The sequence below is a fragment of the Bemisia tabaci genome, chromosome 9 (assembly GCF_918797505.1).
Source record: "Bemisia tabaci chromosome 9, PGI_BMITA_v3".
Classification (NCBI taxonomy): domain Eukaryota; kingdom Metazoa; phylum Arthropoda; class Insecta; order Hemiptera; family Aleyrodidae; genus Bemisia; species Bemisia tabaci.
Genome location: NC_092801.1, coordinates 33,277,165 through 33,293,239, shown reverse-complemented (window position 1 = coordinate 33,293,239; position 16,075 = coordinate 33,277,165). Strand labels below are relative to the sequence as shown.

The 16,075-nt window shown below is 39.5% G+C and overlaps 2 protein-coding genes across 2 annotated transcripts in view; one reads left to right on the top strand and one right to left on the bottom strand.

The window, feature by feature from the left end:
• LOC109030423 (uncharacterized) overlaps nucleotides 1-4,957 on the bottom strand; it is a 167,354-nt gene extending 162,397 nt beyond the window's left edge. The window contains exon 1 of the mRNA XM_072304207.1: nucleotides 4,608-4,957. The gene's annotated coding sequence lies outside the window, so the exon portion shown is untranslated. The remainder of the gene's footprint in view (nucleotides 1-4,607) is intronic.
• A 2,763-nt stretch (nucleotides 4,958-7,720) lies between these two features.
• LOC109030390 (lysosome-associated membrane glycoprotein 1) lies at nucleotides 7,721-15,626 on the top strand. Its single transcript, XM_019041332.2, has 5 exons — nucleotides 7,721-7,922; nucleotides 9,997-10,238; nucleotides 12,730-12,970; nucleotides 13,571-13,771; nucleotides 14,744-15,626. Exons 1-5 carry the CDS (start codon nucleotides 7,874-7,876, stop codon nucleotides 14,878-14,880), a joined length of 870 nt encoding a protein of 289 aa, XP_018896877.2. The 5' UTR covers nucleotides 7,721-7,873; the 3' UTR covers nucleotides 14,881-15,626.
• The last annotated feature ends 449 nt before the right edge of the window (nucleotides 15,627-16,075 follow it).

The following is a 16,075-nucleotide window of genomic DNA, read 5'->3' as shown; positions in this document are numbered from 1 at the left end:
ATTTTGTAACCAGCGCAACTGACCCATTGCACGTAAATTATTTTGAATCTTGTAAAAATTAACAGAAAATTTGGCATAATTTGCAAGGAAGTAACGGACAGTTTCAGTTTCAAGTTCACTCTGCATTGGAAAAGCGCACATTAATGACTAATTAGTCGCTCGTAGAACAAACAGCAAAAAAAAATACAAACGTATAAAATAACTACGTTAAATTCCAAATAAGTAATGAATTTTGTATTGGAACAGCAGTAGAGAGTAACAGATTCGACAAGATAATTTGGCATAAACAATCAAATTTTCCCGCTGAAGTTTTCATTTTCAAATTAGGTTAAGCTCCAACTAATCATTTCTTTTTTTTCATTCTTAGTTTGTTTCAGGTCTGCAGAAAACGAAGAAAATGTTCCGCGTTGAGGACGGAAGTAGTGCCCTCCAGAATGTGTATTTGTTGTGTAAAATTTAATTAGTATGAAATAGCAAAAGTAAAAGTTATTGGTTGACGAATTATTCAATCCATCTTTAATTGATTGCATTTCTAAAATCTATAAAAATAATAATATTTAAAACTCATTGTACAGCACTTAACTTAAATGCCATCAGTTGTTTAAAATTATTTACTTTTCCTTCCAGTTCTGCGTATATATGTAGTTCTCATGTGGATTACATTTTGCAATCTCTGCCTCTTCCATAAAAGCACTTCTCTGCATAGGGAAACCAATGGCAAATATGTTGTTTCTAAAATGAGCTAGAAGTGTCCTTATTGCAAAATGTGATCCATGTATTACTATCATACAATATTGCATTCAACTGAAAGTAATTAAACTACATTTCGCAAAAGGAATTGTCTTTCTGGTTCTCTGTAGAAATATCATAAGCACCACATATTTGACACACAAATGGGCGATTTTTTGAAGAACCAGAAAAATTAGTTCCTTGTTGCGTTACGCAGTTAAATTACTACAACTGAATGCAAACTGCGATGCAAATGCTGCACGATGTAGTCCAAAGACGGTATGTAACTGCAATTGAAATTAAAATTTGGGAAAATGATACGTAAATTTCACTATGGCATGATGCCTTGACAAAAATTTTGACAAGAGAGTACAGGACATATTTATGCTAAAAGGAACTTTAATGTTTCATGCGAATCCTATGTACATAGTTCCTTCTAGGATAAATACGTCTCTGATGGATGATTATGGAACAGTACTTTTAATGAGGGCCTAGCAATTGGACTGCATTTTGCAATTCGGAACGATAAATTCTGACTCTACTGGAAAAGCACTTATGTGCATAGGAAAACTAATGGCACATACGTTGTTTTTAAACCGGGCTAGAATTAATAGTTCCAAATTGCAAAATGTAGTCCAATTAGAAGTCCACTACCAGTCCAGTCTTGTTCCCTTGTTGCAAATCATACTAATAATTCTTGATGTTTTCGTTTGTTTCAGAAGAAGCGGCTGAAGAAACGGGCTCGGGGGGAGGGAGGTGGCTCGCTAAGGGAGGAGGTGCCCGGGGAAAGGGGGGTTCGTGGGGTTGGGAAGGATCGCGGAGTAAGGTTTCCCAGGGGGAGGCTCCCGGGGAAAGGGGGGTCCGTGGGGTTCTTTGCGGGGTCGCGGAGTAGGATTTCCCAAGGGGGGTTTCCCGGGGAGAGGGGGGTCCGTGGGATTCATGTAGGATCGCGGAGTAGGGTTCCCAAGGGGGGAGGGGCCGCGGAATAGGATCACGGGGGGAGGAGTAGGGTTTTTTTTTTTTTTTTCTTCTTCTGCGACTGGCTTGCTGAGATCCTCCGGGGCGTTACGTCCCGGGGTCTGCCGTCGCCGGCAGGGGCGCCCGCCGGGACCCCGTGGGTCCGTTGGGCGTCCCCTGCCCCCGACCCCCTGCGAGGGGGGTCACTTTGCCCCCCCGCAAGGGGGGGCTTTTGACCCCCCTCGCGGGGGGTCGGGGGTGGGGGCGCCCAGCGGACCCTTATGGGGTCCCGGCGGGCGCCCCTGCCGGCGACGGCGGCTCCGGGGCGTTGCGCCCCGGAGGATCTCAGCAACCACGAACAGAAAAAAAAAAAAAAAAAAAAGGGAGGAGGTGGGGAAGGATACGGGGGAAGCCAGGGTTGGGGCTGCCTGCTGCTGCTGGACACCGTCGTTCCAGGATCGTCGGACACCGTCGTACCGGGATCGTCGGATTTTTTTTCTTTTCTTTTCTTTTTTTTTCTTTTTTTATTCTCTGTTTCAGGTGCTGCTGCGTACCGGGATCGTCGCTTTTTTTCTTTTCTTTTCTTTTTTTTTTCTTTTTTTATTCTCTGTTTCAGGTGCTGCTGCTGCTGGATGCTGGTTGCCGCTACCGAAGGTAAGATATCGATTAGATTCGTTAATCAGTTAACAGCGGAGGGCACTACTTCCGTCCTCTGAGGGCACAGCTGTTTTTTAGCAGTATCAAAAACGGCACGGAGCAGTTAGAGATGGAGCTACGGCAGCGTCGGTAAGTGTTTCCTTTCCTCTCCTCTCTTCCTCTCCTCTTCCCTCTCCCTATCCTCTCCCCTCTCCCTATCCTCTCCCCTCTCCCTATCCTCTCCCCTCTCCCATCCCCCGTGGATTAGGGCTCTTGGCGATACCACGTTAAAAAAAACGCGCCGGAAGCTCTACCTCCGGGAGCAGTACCTGATCTGATCGGGCTCTCCCAAGGTGGTGTGGAAACGAGCTCGTCAAAAGATATAGTCTCCACATTTTTCGTCCTGGATGGATTATAACTTCTGGTGATACAATGGAAAAAATTAATGAGTCAAAACTTGAGAAACTCTCAAAATTTGTATATTATTAACATTTCAAATATAAAAGTAAATACATTTTTAGATCATGAAGTAATGTTTTAATTATCCAGTTTTTAAATAATGGATTCTTGCAAGGCAGTTTCACCGAAATAAATAGATATTTTCAATTGTTTTAAATGAAGGATAAACAGTGTCGCCAACTTTCAAAATCGCCACCGACCTTGGTCGACGGAAACAAAAGTTTCAGTAGTTGGGTTGGAAAACCAGATTCGGAGCGATTCTCATAATATTTAATCTCTTTCTTAAAAGTTTTCTTTGTCTCCTAAAAAATAAGTTACCAGTGGAGGAATATATTTTCCTACAATTAGGTGTCTTGAGGAGAAGAAAATGTATAAAATATGCTGTGAATAGTTCGTAATCGAGGAATTACGTTCCCTGAACAAGGAAGATTAGAATGTTACCTCTTCTAAAAAATTGCGTTCCTCTTGAAAGAGGGATCCTTGCTCCATCTTCACTCTCTCATTTCTCTCAAGCTTCACGAGACCAGTTTTGATTTTTGGCTTGGCACAAAAATTGCGTTGGTAACCAGGATCCTTCTTCCGTAAAAAAAAACAGTTTTGAAGGAGAGCTATAATTCTAGTCTGCTATTTTCAGGGATCAAAGCACGAAATATAAAGTTTTCAGATAGTGTCGTCTCTCCGAAGATGACAACCACATTGTTATCTACCGAGAAACCAGCCGACTGTATAACTCGCAATTTATACAGAATACGAGTATTTTGCAAATGTAGGACAAAAATCAAGGAATTTTTCTTTAAATTACGTTGACTAGTTTTCCATGGAAAAAATAAAGTATGACCGGACGTCGCAAACGGAGATACTTGTTTTCGCTCTTTGGTCATCATTATAAAACAAATGGAAATAAAACGCATATTTTCTTCATTGGCGAAGTTGTAATAGCGCACAAGCCAGAGCGCCTTTAAATTTATAGGTATGCAACACGGACATCCGCAGAACACGAATAGTTGCATCCAGGCTACATTCAACATCCGTCGTTTTTCGTCCTGTTGGAAAGACATAAATTGGACGCATTGAACCAGAATCAACCGATCCTCTGCAGTTAATTTCTCTATCTTAATTTCTCTCTTTAGCTTTATACATTTACGAGGATATGCAACCGTCCAAATCTTGACTTTCCAAACAGGGTGACAGGTTTTCATGAATTGCGGAATTCCCTGAATTTTCAGGGTTTTTGAACGTAAATTTCTCCAGCTTTTCAATGTTTTTTTGGCATTATTTTTTTTATTTGCACGTTCCTTCGCTCGGGTAACGACAAATTAAGGCGTTGGGTGCAGGTGTACATTTCTTGGTTTGAGGTATTTCAGAATGTCCAGTGCTAATTTTTATTTTAGAGAGGAATCATTCGGTGAATTCTCTGAAATTTTACGTTTTCAGTACTGTAAAATCATAAAAAATAGCCAGTAAAAGTTGCAGCAAATTACATACAGTTACTTTAACTCACCACCCTCAGCATCACTGAAAAAGCAATCGGTTGTGTGAACCGAACGTTCGGTGTTCCATAACATCACAAATATTCGGTTTGTCAAACTGAACTTTCGGTTCGTGAAACCGGTCGTTCGACATACACAACCAAACTTTGTTTGTCAGTTCACTTTACTGCACAAGTTCGGTTGCACGAACCGACAGTTTGGTTTGACAAACCGAAAATTCAGTTTGACAAACCGAATTAGTTAGGATCATATGGAACTTCGGTGCATACGACCGAACATTTTTTTCAGTATACGACTTTGCGTTTTTTGTTGAAGCAGAGAAAAAACACTATCTACCTTTCAGAGCCCTCGCTCCAGGAACAAATCCTCCCGCACGGAAAAACCTCTCGAATTCCAAAAACGCACCTCTAAAACGCGATTTGAAAACGGGGTTGGGGGGGTGTATGGGGATGACTCGGTAGGGTGCAACGGCACCTCTTGGAATTGGGTCAAACGCGGCGGGATTTAGGTTAGATCCGTCGATGGAACGGACACGTGTCTCGCGAAGATGCGCGTGGCGTGGCTCCGAGCGCGAAGCCGGTCTTGGACTGAGGGATTCAGGGATTCGGATTCGGGGAGCCGGAGCTTGGGTTCCCGACCCCGCGCCCGGCTGCGCGCGCAGCCCCGACGCACGCTGGGTCGAGTCAATACGCAGGTCGGACAAAATTTGGAAACTTTAAACGCCCATAACTCCGTTTATACACAACTTTGAGGTTCTAAAAGTGGCTCCATTGGTTTCCTTGTGAAATTTTCTTCTATAAACACCCCTTAAAATTAAAAATGTAACGAATTCAACATGAAAAATTGCAGTTTTGGTCAAAAATTTAATGTCCGACCTCGCTCGTTGACTGGATCCACTGTGCGACGCACCCCGGCCAACCACCTCAGGTCAGGGGGTGGCTCCGGCCGCCGCCTGCATCCCGCAGGAATGCACCCCGCCGAGCAGTGCGCTACGGTCTCGGAGACGTCGTCCGATTCCGGGAGATGACCCGAGCTGCGGTGATTGTCATAAGGGGATAATCAGTGGGTTATTTTGGGTTTTTCGTACGATTATGAATAGGAAAAAAAGGGTGAATTATGGGTGAAATTGGGAGGGGAAAGAGGGGAAATTGGGATATAAGGGAGGAAGAGGAGGTGTAGAGGAGAAAAATGTGAGGATAAGGGATGGAGAAACGGAGAGGGGAAAAAGAGGATTAGTAGTAGTAGAATGAGTTTATTTTTACGAGGTGGGATATGAGAGGGTGGGGTTATTTTTGGTTTATCGACAGTGATGCACGGAGAAAAAAGAAGGGAAAAAAATGATGTAATAGGGAGAGGGAGGAGAAAAAGAGGGAAAGAGGGACAGGAGAGGAGAAAGAATTGGAGAATAATGGAGGAAGAGGAGGGAGAGAGAAGGAAAAGGTGAGGATACGGGATGGTATTATGGTATTTGGTATTTTTCATGTAGGTAAACTCACAATTTCGGTATTATAGCTGGTTTTTTGTACAAAATTGGGGCCTGAACTGAAAAAGCACATTTACAGCATAGAATTGACTTTTTGCACCAATAAAAATGGATAAAACTAATCCAAGTTATGGCAAATATGTTTCTCAACCAAGTGGCACTGATATAATTGTCTAGGGACAGGAATATTTCAAACTTTCAAATTTTTTGACGCACCCGAATGTGCACGCTCAAGCAATTTAAGCGGCATTATCGGTTCCAATTTTTAAGATATAATGTACAAATGGGATCAATCATGAGCTATGAATATTTCTCGTGTGAAATCATAATTTATCATATCGGTGGCAGATGTTATTCATGTTTTCTCTCTGCGGTTTGAAACGACAGGTTCTTGTTGGTTTTCTCTCGCTATATTTAAAACTGACCGTCAGGGTAATTATTGACCGATCATCGTGGAATAAATTATTTCTACAAAAATAGATATCTAGTAGCCAGTCAAGTGAGCTAAGAAAACAGCGATAAGCCATTGTTTATCTTAATGGTGTCACAACAAAAATTTCCAACTGATCTTCTTTCTCCCTTCGAAACTTGAATGGCGTTAACGTCATGGTGGAATGTTTTATCTTGATTCTTGACTAGCTCCTCGCAATGTAAGAAGCGCCTTCAATCTTAGTCGACGAAACAGTGTATACATGGCAGGTTATACACTCATTGTCATCTGAATCCAGTGTTGTGTACGAGGGATTTGAGGATTGAGGGACCATTTTCCAAATGGCTCACATAAATAACTACTATTTCTGGCTTATTTTAGAAATAACGTATGTGAACGTATGTGTCATTACTTCCCCCTATCAGATAGGTGCTTTAACGAATGAGCCCGGGATATATCGTCACCTTCCAGGCAAAGTATCACAAGCGCCATGCGACGTTTAAAAATTTCCGCCGCCATTTTATTTCTTTACTGAGAAATTGTTGGTTGAATCTGTTTGGAAATTTCACTAAATTTTATCGGCAGCACAAAGAAAATTCAGTGAAATTTTCGGACAGCTTCGTTGAACAATTTCTCTGTAAAAAAATAAAATGGCGGCGGAAATTCTTAAACGTCGCATGGCGCTTGTGATACTTTGCCTGGAAGGTGACGATGTAGTAGTTCCTATTTGCAAAATGAAGACCAGATGGAGCTCTCGCATGCCACAGAGATCGGAGTTAAGTACTCTCTCTTCGAAAAATTTCGCGAGAAACACGATGGTCCACCTGGACTGCATTTTGCAATTTGGACCTATAAATTCCGGCCCGGTTTAAAAACAACGTATGAGCCATTAGTTTCCCTATGCACATAGGTGTATTTTTAGATGAGCCAGAATTTATAGGTCCAAATTGCAAAATTCAGTCCAACTTATTTTCTCTGAAGAGGGGGTGGGGAGGGGGGCGCCAAATGAACTTAGTCCACCCCATTGCGCAAGTATTTCACAAATTACTGTGGAAAGCTTTAGCCGAATTAACAAGAAGAGAAAGAGAAGAAGAAGAGGAGGAGAAGAAAGAAGAATCGAAAAACGAAAAGCTACACGTAAAAGGGGTCCCCGAAATCACTGGCGAAAGAAAGTCCGCTAGTTTTTCATCGTTTATGTTTAAAACATTAATTAGGCTCATTAATCTGGAGCTCCTCCCTTCATAACCTTCCCCCATTACCTGCAGTAATTCTGCGCTAATTTTGATCTTACGTGATGCAACCAAAAAACACGCAACTCTGTGGACGGCCCGTCAATTTGAAATTTGCCGGGCTTTTTTGAATTCTGCGTAAGTCGCGCGCGCGGGGTTTTAGTAGTTTCTTCTTTTGCCGTAGCGCTAGTGTTGTACATCATACGTGTTTGTTTTGTTCCGCGGTGAAGAGGGGAGGGGAGAGTATTTTTCGGTTCTGCCGGTGTCGTGTTATCACCTTATCAGTTATCAGTAATCAGTTAATCTCTTTCGGATTTGGGGCTTCTGCGGCGCATTTATCAGTCGCAGGTACCGTGTGAATCCTTTTATTTTCGGATTGTCAACGCGCAGGACGCTCGGTTTGGTGGTGTCTCGATCTCTCGAAAAGTCCTAAGTTGTGTGGTGCTTAATATTTTCTGCAATGAATTGTAAAGTTTCTCTTCTCCTCCTCGTAGGTTTACTTTGCTATGGTAAGAATAGATACTCAACATTTTAAAATTAGATCATTAATTCATTTTCAGCTACCCAATGGTTGTTGCATACTTCATAATCGTTGCATAATTGCAGCACATGTTCTTTGCTTAAGCACTCCCATAAACAAATGAACTAAGTACGTACCAGTATTTTCCAAGACGAGTCTCCCGGAAATTGACTAGAACTGGAGAAAGAAAAGAAGAGACAAATGTCACATCCAAAAATTGCACTATTCAACAGATATTTACATGCTAACCAATGGGCCAACTGATGATCGATGCATCCAAACTGATGTGACTTTTGTCTCTTCTTTTCTTTCCCCACTTCTAATTCTGCAAATTATGAAATTTGAACATCTGTTCACATTAGGCACAACTAACTAATACAATGCCCACACCAACACCCCCTGACAGATATTTATGTTGAGTTTTAGGTAACGGGGAGGTGTATATGTATAAACATACTACATCGATGGTGTTAGTCGGCAATCACACAACTCGGTTTGCAATGTCGCAGACTTCCTGTCATACCTAATTTTTTTTTCAACGGAAAACTACTCAACAGCAATTCTTTGAAACTGCTGTGATTTTTCTTCTCTGTGCGAAGAAAATTTTGCCTAAACTTCACGGGATGATGTCAATTTGCTCTCCTTTAAAAAGTTATCATAGAGGCGGAGATTTTCAGACACCGCAAACGAGATTTGTGACCGCAGGCTTACGCCGTCTTGAAACAGCCGCCTCCTCCGAACTTACACTCCGACACAACAAGTGGAATTCAATTTGATCCAATCTAACAGGGGAACTTACGGACCTGCCGCCTCCGATTGGGCTGAATTTTTTTTTTACAGACTCTATGGACCAATTCTAGAGGTCAATTTGAGCCGTTTTCTCCCGAATGCGCAATAGGAAGGGCGTAAAAAATTCCCAAAAGTTGCGTTTTCGGCGTGTGATTTGGTCGTGCGGCGCGTGGCAACACTGAAGCAGCCTCTAGTACCGCTTTATCGGCCTGAAGGATTCAGCGGAGTCCGGAGCTCTACTGCACACGTACTGGTTTCATGATAGTGATGTCCCGGGTTCGATCCTCGACTTTTTATTTTCCGCATGATCACGTAACATTTTATTTTTAATTCTTCATCCGCATTTATAAATCAAGCAGTTCCGATCACTATCCCCCCCCCTCCCCCTCATTTTACGTACATTTTCCCCCGATATTTATTCACATTGGCCACATATAACCGTATGAAACTTCATTGATATAAATTAATGAATTAAAAAGCAAAAGAAAACCTTATTTGTTACTACATTATCTTCCAATGTTTTCCTGGAAAAATATTTAATGTGTAAATAAATCGAAGAGCAACCCCAAACCCATGTGCATGCAAGGGTCACCAAGAAACACATTATTTTAGCCCTTTGCTTTTTAATTCATTAATTTATATCAATGAAGTTTCATACGATTATATGTGGCCAATGTGAATAAATATCGGGGGAAAATGTACATAAAATGAGGGGGGGGGGATAGTGATCGGAACTGCTTGATTTATAAATGCGGATGAAGAATTAAAAATAATATGTTACGTGATCATGCGGAAAATAAAAAGTCGAGGATCGAACCCGGGACATCACTATCATGGAACCAATACGTGTACAGTAGGGCTCCGGACTCCGCTGAAAATTTCAGGCCGATAAAGCGGTACAAGAGGCTGCTTCAGTGTTGCCACGCGGCGCACGACCAAATCAGTTGCCAAACGCAACTTTTGGGAATTTTTTACGCCCTTCCTATTGCGCATTCGGGAAAACGGCTCAAATTGACCTCTAGAATTGGTCCATAGAGTCTGTAAAAAAAAAATTCAGCCCAATCGGAGGCGGCAGGTCCGTAAGTTCCCCTTGTAAGAGATGACAACAAGCTTACCTAAATGCAGTTATGTTAGAACGAAATGCAGTTCTATCGTGTCCCTTCCTATGGTTCGTTTTGTTGATTATTTATCCCTATCGCTTTGTGTCTATCAATGTGGACATCGTACAAATAAGAAATCCAACATCAACTGTACACTTTCGATTTTTTTTGCAGTGAAATCAGCAGATAGTGTAGATGAAGCAATACCAGCAGGAGTTTCAAACAAGGAGGAGCTACACTTATTGAAGGATGCAGCAAATAAAGACATTGCAATGAGCACATCTCTTCCTGGAGGGTCTAACGTAGTTAAGCCTGATGAGAAAGGTGATTGGGTGCTCAATTACACATCTTCTGCAACCTGTATTCGATTGGTAGCTGAAATCAAAATTAAAGTCGGCTACATCAGATCAAAAAATGTAAGTTTCTCTCACATGTATTTTCTTTCTTACAATAACTGACAATGCAAACTGCCGTTTACTAGTTCCATGTAATCCTTGTGTTCCATATTTTCCCTTTATATAAAGACAGTGGTTATAGATTTTATATAAATTTTTTCACGTATAAATGCACATGGTTATAAAGGGAGGAGGGGGCAAGGAGTCCCTCCTGAATGATAAATAATACTCCCAGGTATAAACTGTAACCATTTGTGGCCCTTCAACATAATCAGACTCTAGGTAGCCAAGGTAATCCTATAGCTACCCTCCCCTTCCCAGAAAATAATTCCTAGCCACTCATGCTAATGAAGTACTTTCTACTTAAATCTAAAAAAAAAAAAAAAAAAAAAAAAAAAAAAAAAAAAAAAAAAAAACAAGCAGAGAAAAAAGGAAAGAAAACACAATGGAAATCCAATAAATTTGTAAATTCTGACAAATCGACCGCCTCAATTGCAAATGATGTAACTTCTGATTGATTGGTGTCATTTAACACTCTTAGATATCAACGTTATGAATTTGGCAGAGTTTAAAAGTTTTTATCTAGAATGATCAGATGGAAAGCACAATAAAAATTGAGGTAGAGTTTAAAGAATATTGAGTTTCATGAATTTATTTGCCACTAGCACTGTTTCAATGATTGCTTTTGAATAAGAAGGGTTGCTGAGGCTAGGTTTAAGATATTTAAAACGAATCTCAGCTCTTTGAAAACCTTGAAACACTTCTTTACTTATTCATTTAGCACATGTGTAATTGATTTCCTTAAACGCAGTCACTTTTTGTACCTCTTCACACTTTGATGAGTGTACTGTCTCAAGTTCCCATCACCTCAATGCAGTTCTCGCCTAGGTATTTATCTCTGCAATTGTTTGGTGTGTTTCTTTTTCCATTTGATAAAGGGAATCATGTGACGGATTAAACATCAAATAATTGTTTTCATTGTCATAGTGATAAGAGTTCAATTGACTGCAGTCTGAAGCAGTGTTGCCAGAATGGTTTAATAATGTCAAGCTCTAGGCAACTTGAGCCATTCCATTCCATAGCACCTCTATTCTTTCAATTAGGGAACAAGAGAGAGAGAGCCTCTCCCCCCCCCCTCCCTGAAAAGGAGAGGTTTTTAAATCTGAAAAACGGGAAGGCTAACAAGTTAGCCTAGAGGCTTGTAAGTTGGAAGTTGCATTTTCAATTTAGAAACAACAGAAACAATGTGTACACCAATATTTTTCCTATGCATAGAAGTGTTTTTATGGATGAGCCAGAAATTGTAGTTCCTAATTGCAAAATGTTGTCCAATTAATATTTTCTTTTGCCCCAAGTGGAAGAGGTAAGAATTTTTTCGTTCAAGTTATTCATCTGTCAATACTTATTTTTCTCTTTTTGTTAGGATTGTATGAGTGAGAACATAAGAAGACCCTCCCTGCAGCTTTTCTGAACCATCCCTCCAGAGACAAAAACACTTTTCTGCAGGTCTAGATTTGCTATCTTCTTAAATTGACAGCTCGTATGAATAACGAGGAAGTTAAGAGCATTAATTGGAGAGCCTGCTGATAAGGAAGACCAAAGATAAAATTGTGCCACGTTATATTGCAAAAAGAGTAAGATGGCAAGATTGCAATTTTTTGCCTACGTGGAGTAAATGAGAGATAATGCTATTTTTAAAAAAACGATAGAAATAAAAATAGGGAAAAGAGGAAGTAGCAGTAGTACTACTGTAAGTTTACTTTTAAAAGAAAAAGAAGAAGTAAAGAAAATGTAACGACAGATTATTAACTAAGAGTCAAACTTGCCTAGAATTTTTCATCTATGAAAGTGCTTCTTTTCAAATACCAAAGGAAAAAAAAAAACTTCGATTGGAGAAGAAGCTAGCCTCTGCAATTTTGCAAGAGTGCTCAAGAAATTGTAAATTGGGATGAAGGAATATTTTAGTCAACCTAGTTTTCAGACTTTGAAACCTCCTTTTTTCCATTTGTTTCCTTAGGACATTGCTCCCCCCCCCCCCCCCCCCCGCCCCGAAAGATTTGGCTGAAATGACCTTTGCTACTAGAAAAAAACTGGCATCTATTAAGTGGATCGTCCCGTGCTAGTAGAAATCCTTCCAGCTGATATTAATGTAATACTGCAATGATTGGATTTATGAATCAGAATATCAACGGCTATAGTGCAATACCGTGTATCTCTGTTTGCGAAGTTGTGGACTTACTGTCATACATTTTTCTTTCACTGGGAAACTAGTCAGTGTATTCCTTGAAAACTGCCTTGATTTTTCTTCTCTAGGTATCGACAGACTATTGTTCATAAATTTCAAGCTATGAAATTGGCATGTTTCTCTTCTAAAAAGTAAAGGAGTAGCCATAATTCTAAAACTCCGCAATGGACGTATGTGGTTTTGAACTTTGATCATCAATATGACATAACAGACATAGGTATGTAGGCACTGATAATAACCTCACAATGATTTTTTTTTTTATTCCAGGATTCTGGGGACAGTGAAATAACAATTCCTAAAAAAGCTATTGCCAGTGGAGATTGTTCAACTGGAACGCTCATTCTATCATGGCCATCCAATGGAACTGGGCAGAAAAAAAACGAATCAATTCAGTTCACATTTTCTGATGACAGCGGATCTCATATTTGGAGAATAGCAAACATCTCTGGTCTCGTGAATCTACCGATTCCATCAAAGACACAAAAAACACACCAAAATGTACCATTGTGTAAGCTACCCAGACACACCTTTTTTCCTTCAGACACAGTTCACAGATGTAGGAACTCTTTGATCCCACAAAATGGGATGCTTGAATGGTAGCGCCATTGTGTCCAAATTGCATGGTTCTCTCGAAAATTGCTGTAAAATTTGCATGTTATTAATGGACGCGCATTTTTGCAAAATTGCAGCAATGAGTGTACAAAAAGACAAATGAAGGATCATAGCCTTGAAAATGTTTTGAAAGGAAGTGTGCCAGGCTAGTTAAAATCTTTAAATTGTACACTTTCTTCCAAAAATAGAGAGGCTCTCTCTTTAGTGGACGAAATTCTTTTGCTCAAGTTTTAAACTAAACTGAAAATGCCTTAAAGCAGTTTGATGCAGACGTTATTCATAAATGAAGGATAATGAAGTTTTGTTAATACTTAATTCCTGCTATCGATCCTGGTTTCTAATCACTAGACATTACTTTCTTTCCTTTTCATCGAGGAACATGTATATGTGCAGATTAATACCTAAAAATACTAATGAACAGTTTTCTACCCAATCTCTATCTCTACTTTTCGAATTTATCTCATTCATCTTGATGAATATAATGTCTTTCTTCCAGCTTTCTACAATAACGTAACATGCTTTTTCAATTCGCATGTGGGAATGTCCTACAAGTGTTTGAAATCCAACAGCTATGACCTATCATATGATGCAACAAATCGCAAAGATCTCAATTTCACCTCGGCACATGTGATCTTCTCCCAGTTGCAAGTTGAGGCATTCAAACGGAATGAAACAGATAATTTGGCCTTCGGAAGTCGTAAGTTAACTCTTGGTTGTTAGTTAACAAATTACTGAAATTCAAACAAATTTTAATTATTTAATTTAATCCAAAACGTTGTTATTTTCATCTAAATTTGCATGAAGTAACAGGGAATTTTTTTTTTTAAAAAATCACCTGTGAACATTTGCTTTGAAATTGATGAAACAGAAAGAAAGATGTCAAATAGCAACTTGTAGTTTGAAATATCTTCCTACAAAATTGGAAAACTCACTCATGCTTTAATAATTCTTTTTAATTTTGTACTTAATGCAATCATAACTTTTGCCAAATTATAACTTTGATTCGTTAAAGGAGAAGAAAAGTTGTTGGCAGATGGGCAGACATATTCTGTTACGAATTTTACAATATTATTATCATTAACTCTCTGTCTTGTGCTACGTCTCTCCTCTCCCAGAGCCAAGATGCTGGGAAAAGTCCATTTTCTTTTAGGTGGGAAGGATCTTTCAGAAAAAAGACAAGAAGTCAACCCTCAGAAAATGGAGAAATAAATACTGGAAGAAAAAGTATCAGCTTTCGCAATCTTGTGAAAAATTCTATCAGAATTCTTATACTTGATCTTCGTTTTCGGTCACAAAAAGCCCAAAAAAATCAAGATGACAAAAATTTGATCATTATTTACCTTTCTTCCAATTTTAATTGTAATTGCGATTAATTTCGTTAATCGTAATCGAATTCAAAAATCCTTAATTGCACAGCTCTGGTCAGAAGTGAAGGATTTCTTCTTAAGTTTATTATTTCTTTTTCTTCAAATACTTCTCGGAGGGAGAGAGGCATGTTAAAATAATCTCAGTAAACTTTAAGGGAGGACATTCTAGAGAAATAAATTTATTTTGAAAAAACCCTATTATATTGCCAGCAGGTTCATCAAAGAAACCAGATCAAGTCTTTTGACCTTACAAATTAAATGTATTCCCAAAAATCATATAATTTGTTTTGTTTTTTTTCTAGCCACTAACTGTGAAGTCACTCCTGATATGGTTCCAATCGCTGTTGGATGTGCTCTGGCCGGTCTTGTTGTTATAGTTCTCGTAGCCTATCTAGTATCTCAACGGACGCCACCAGCCCAAGGATACAGAAGTGTTTGAAAAACTTAAAACCTCCATAATTCCTATCCAACTCTTACATGACACAGCCACTTTGTATCTTTCAAGAGTGTTAGTCCTCCAAAGGCGCCAAGCCCCTGGAATTTCTCTTTTTTATTTTAGTTGTTATAGTGGTTGTGAGGAACCAAATATTTTTTCTCAGGCGGTTCTAAGCCAAGGAATAGATTGTCACAATCAGTATAAGTTCCTACCCTTACAAGTTTTAATTTTGTCTAGAAATGATTTCGAGCCACCACTTAAATTCAAATGCTGCACGATAATGTTTTACATCCACGTCAAGTTTACTCCAGCATTGCCACAGTATAACAAAATTCTTTGATTTTGGTTTTTATGGACACTCTTCTTCAGAAGTTTATTCTGAAATTCATTCCAATGTGAAACCAGCAATATTCTGATTACTGAACTGTTTTATCAGCATTATTTAAAGAGGAGACAAGCGTCTATGGCCAAAATATTCAAGACTCATACAAAAACAAAGGTAGGGGCATTTCTGGTTTCTCAGCCATTGACCAGTAATATTTTTGGTGGCACAACCATGTCCAGAAATTTTTAGGAAGCCAGGGACGTCCCAAAGTGGAACTGAGTACAGAACTAAAGTATTTCACCCTATAAATCAACGCACTCTTTACTATTGATAGATCTTGTTACTCTACAATAGCTTCCTGTCAGTTTTTTGAACTATTTCCTTTTTGAATTTTACGTAGTCTACTTTTAGTGTCCACGCACAATAGGTATTCTTTGTAAATCATGTTACCACTAATCATTGTCTCCTGCACGGAGAAACTTATCGTAATTGTGCTGTTTCAGGTTTTTTTACTGATATCTTATTTTTTACTGAAAAATTGTAGCATGAATTTGCCTGAAAGAGCCTTGCACAAAAAGGGCTAAAATTCGCCCGTTTTCGGGCCCTCGAAATTGGGGTCGGTGTGAGGTATTTTTTCATCTATAGGGTGACCCTTTACACATAATAAAATTTCAGATTGAGTATACGCACCGTTTTTGAAATATGGGGGGGCAAAGTCCCCGATTTTTACTCATATTTGCAGGTATTTTATAGTCGAACTTCGGCTGCTACAAGGTACCGGATGTAGATATTGAAGCGCGGTTTGCGGTGATTTGTCAAGCTATTTCTGGATTATTTTTTCACATCTTTTACAAACCCGCAAATGGTTTTTCG